Source organism: Volvox carteri, assembly GCF_000143455.1.
Source record: "Volvox carteri f. nagariensis unplaced genomic scaffold VOLCAscaffold_18, whole genome shotgun sequence".
NCBI classification, from domain to species: Eukaryota; Viridiplantae; Chlorophyta; class Chlorophyceae; order Chlamydomonadales; family Volvocaceae; genus Volvox; species Volvox carteri.
The window spans coordinates 1,750,209-1,751,506 of NW_003307561.1; the positions used below are offsets into that span (position 1 = coordinate 1,750,209).

At 68.5% G+C, this 1,298-nt stretch overlaps 1 protein-coding gene across 1 annotated transcript in view; it reads right to left on the bottom strand.

Moving 5' to 3' along the window:
* VOLCADRAFT_117582 (uncharacterized protein) overlaps positions 1 to 1,298 on the bottom strand; it is a gene marked incomplete at both ends in the record, with an annotated part of 37,166 nt that overhangs the window by 18,731 nt on the left and 17,137 nt on the right. The window contains one exon of the mRNA XM_002950428.1: positions 116 to 1,199. Coding sequence (XP_002950474.1) covers positions 116 to 1,199 — 1,084 coding nt within the window. The remainder of the gene's footprint in view (positions 1 to 115; positions 1,200 to 1,298) is intronic.

Consider the following 1,298-nt stretch of genomic DNA (forward strand, 5'->3'; position numbering starts at 1 on the left):
CGGCGGGAGTTGGCCAGTACGACAGCTGAGCTGAAGAAGGGCTGTGGATCAGGCCCAAAGGACCAAACAGTCCTGCACTGCCGCCGCCGCCGCCGCCAGCTGCGCCGCTACCGACGGACACCGAAGTGGATAGCTGCCTTGACGGCATCGTCAACGGAGAGCTGCCGTACAGCGACGTTCCAGCTTGGGCTGGGAATGTCTGGTCGGCGTTCCAGCTGGCACGGTGCGCCAGAAGGGTCGCCACGCTGACGGCGGCGGCGCTTCCGCTGCGGCGGCAAACGCTGCCGCCGCAGCTTGCCTCCGCCTCCAGTACCGACGGCAGAGGACGACTAGAGCTCGCAACGCTGCGAAAGGTGGGTGCCGAGACGTTGCGCGGCAGCTTCATAACGGGTTTGCCGCGGCTGCCGCTGTTGTTGCAGCCGCCTCCGCTACTGCCGCCGGCTGTGGCTGCAGTAGCTCGCGGCGGCGGCGGCCCTGTAATAGTGGCCACCACGTCAGGAGAGAGTGAACCGGCGGCGCTGGTGATGCGTTCGGCCGGCGGCGCCTGTGGCGATGGCAAGCTGGCGGACGGCAGATGCGATACCCAGCCGAATCCCCAGGAACCCCCGCCGCCGCCGCCACCGCTGTCGCCGCTGCCACAGCCAGCGGCGGCCGCGGTAACGACAGCTGTGCTCCTCTCCCCCACCCCTCGTCCAGAGCCGACAGGTACAGCAACCGCCGCCGCCGAGGCGCACGTAGCTGTAGCCGCCGTCGCGCCGCCACCGACCCGCGAGCCCGTGCCGCTCCCGTGCTGCTGCAGCTGCTGTAGCAGCAAGCCCACGACGTCCGTATCGGCGGCGGCGCCGCCACCGACTCCACCGCTGCCACCGCCGCCGTACAAAAGCCCCTGGCTCCATGGCATGCTTTCGGGGACGACGGCAGCGGTGGCGTCGGCGGCCGCACTGAGGGCGCGTTGGCCGGCGCATGGTGACGTGGACATGGCGGCGGCGCTGGCGGCGTCCCGCAGGCCCCGGAGATCTAGGTGTGACGGCATGCAGACGAGACCGCTCCACGTCTTGCCGGCTCGTACGGCATCCCACAAACTGTCCAGCGCTGGCGGGTCGTAGGCAAAGATCCGATGTAGCACGTGATCTGGATCCATCAGACCCAAACCAGGCGCCGCTGGCAGCCCGACGGCATTTCCCAAATAGGCAACAGACCTGAGGACGTGGAAGCGGAGGCGGCGCGGGTTTGACATGAACGTCGTTTGTGAAACACGCACACGCACACGAACGCCGTACGCACACACGCCACCCATT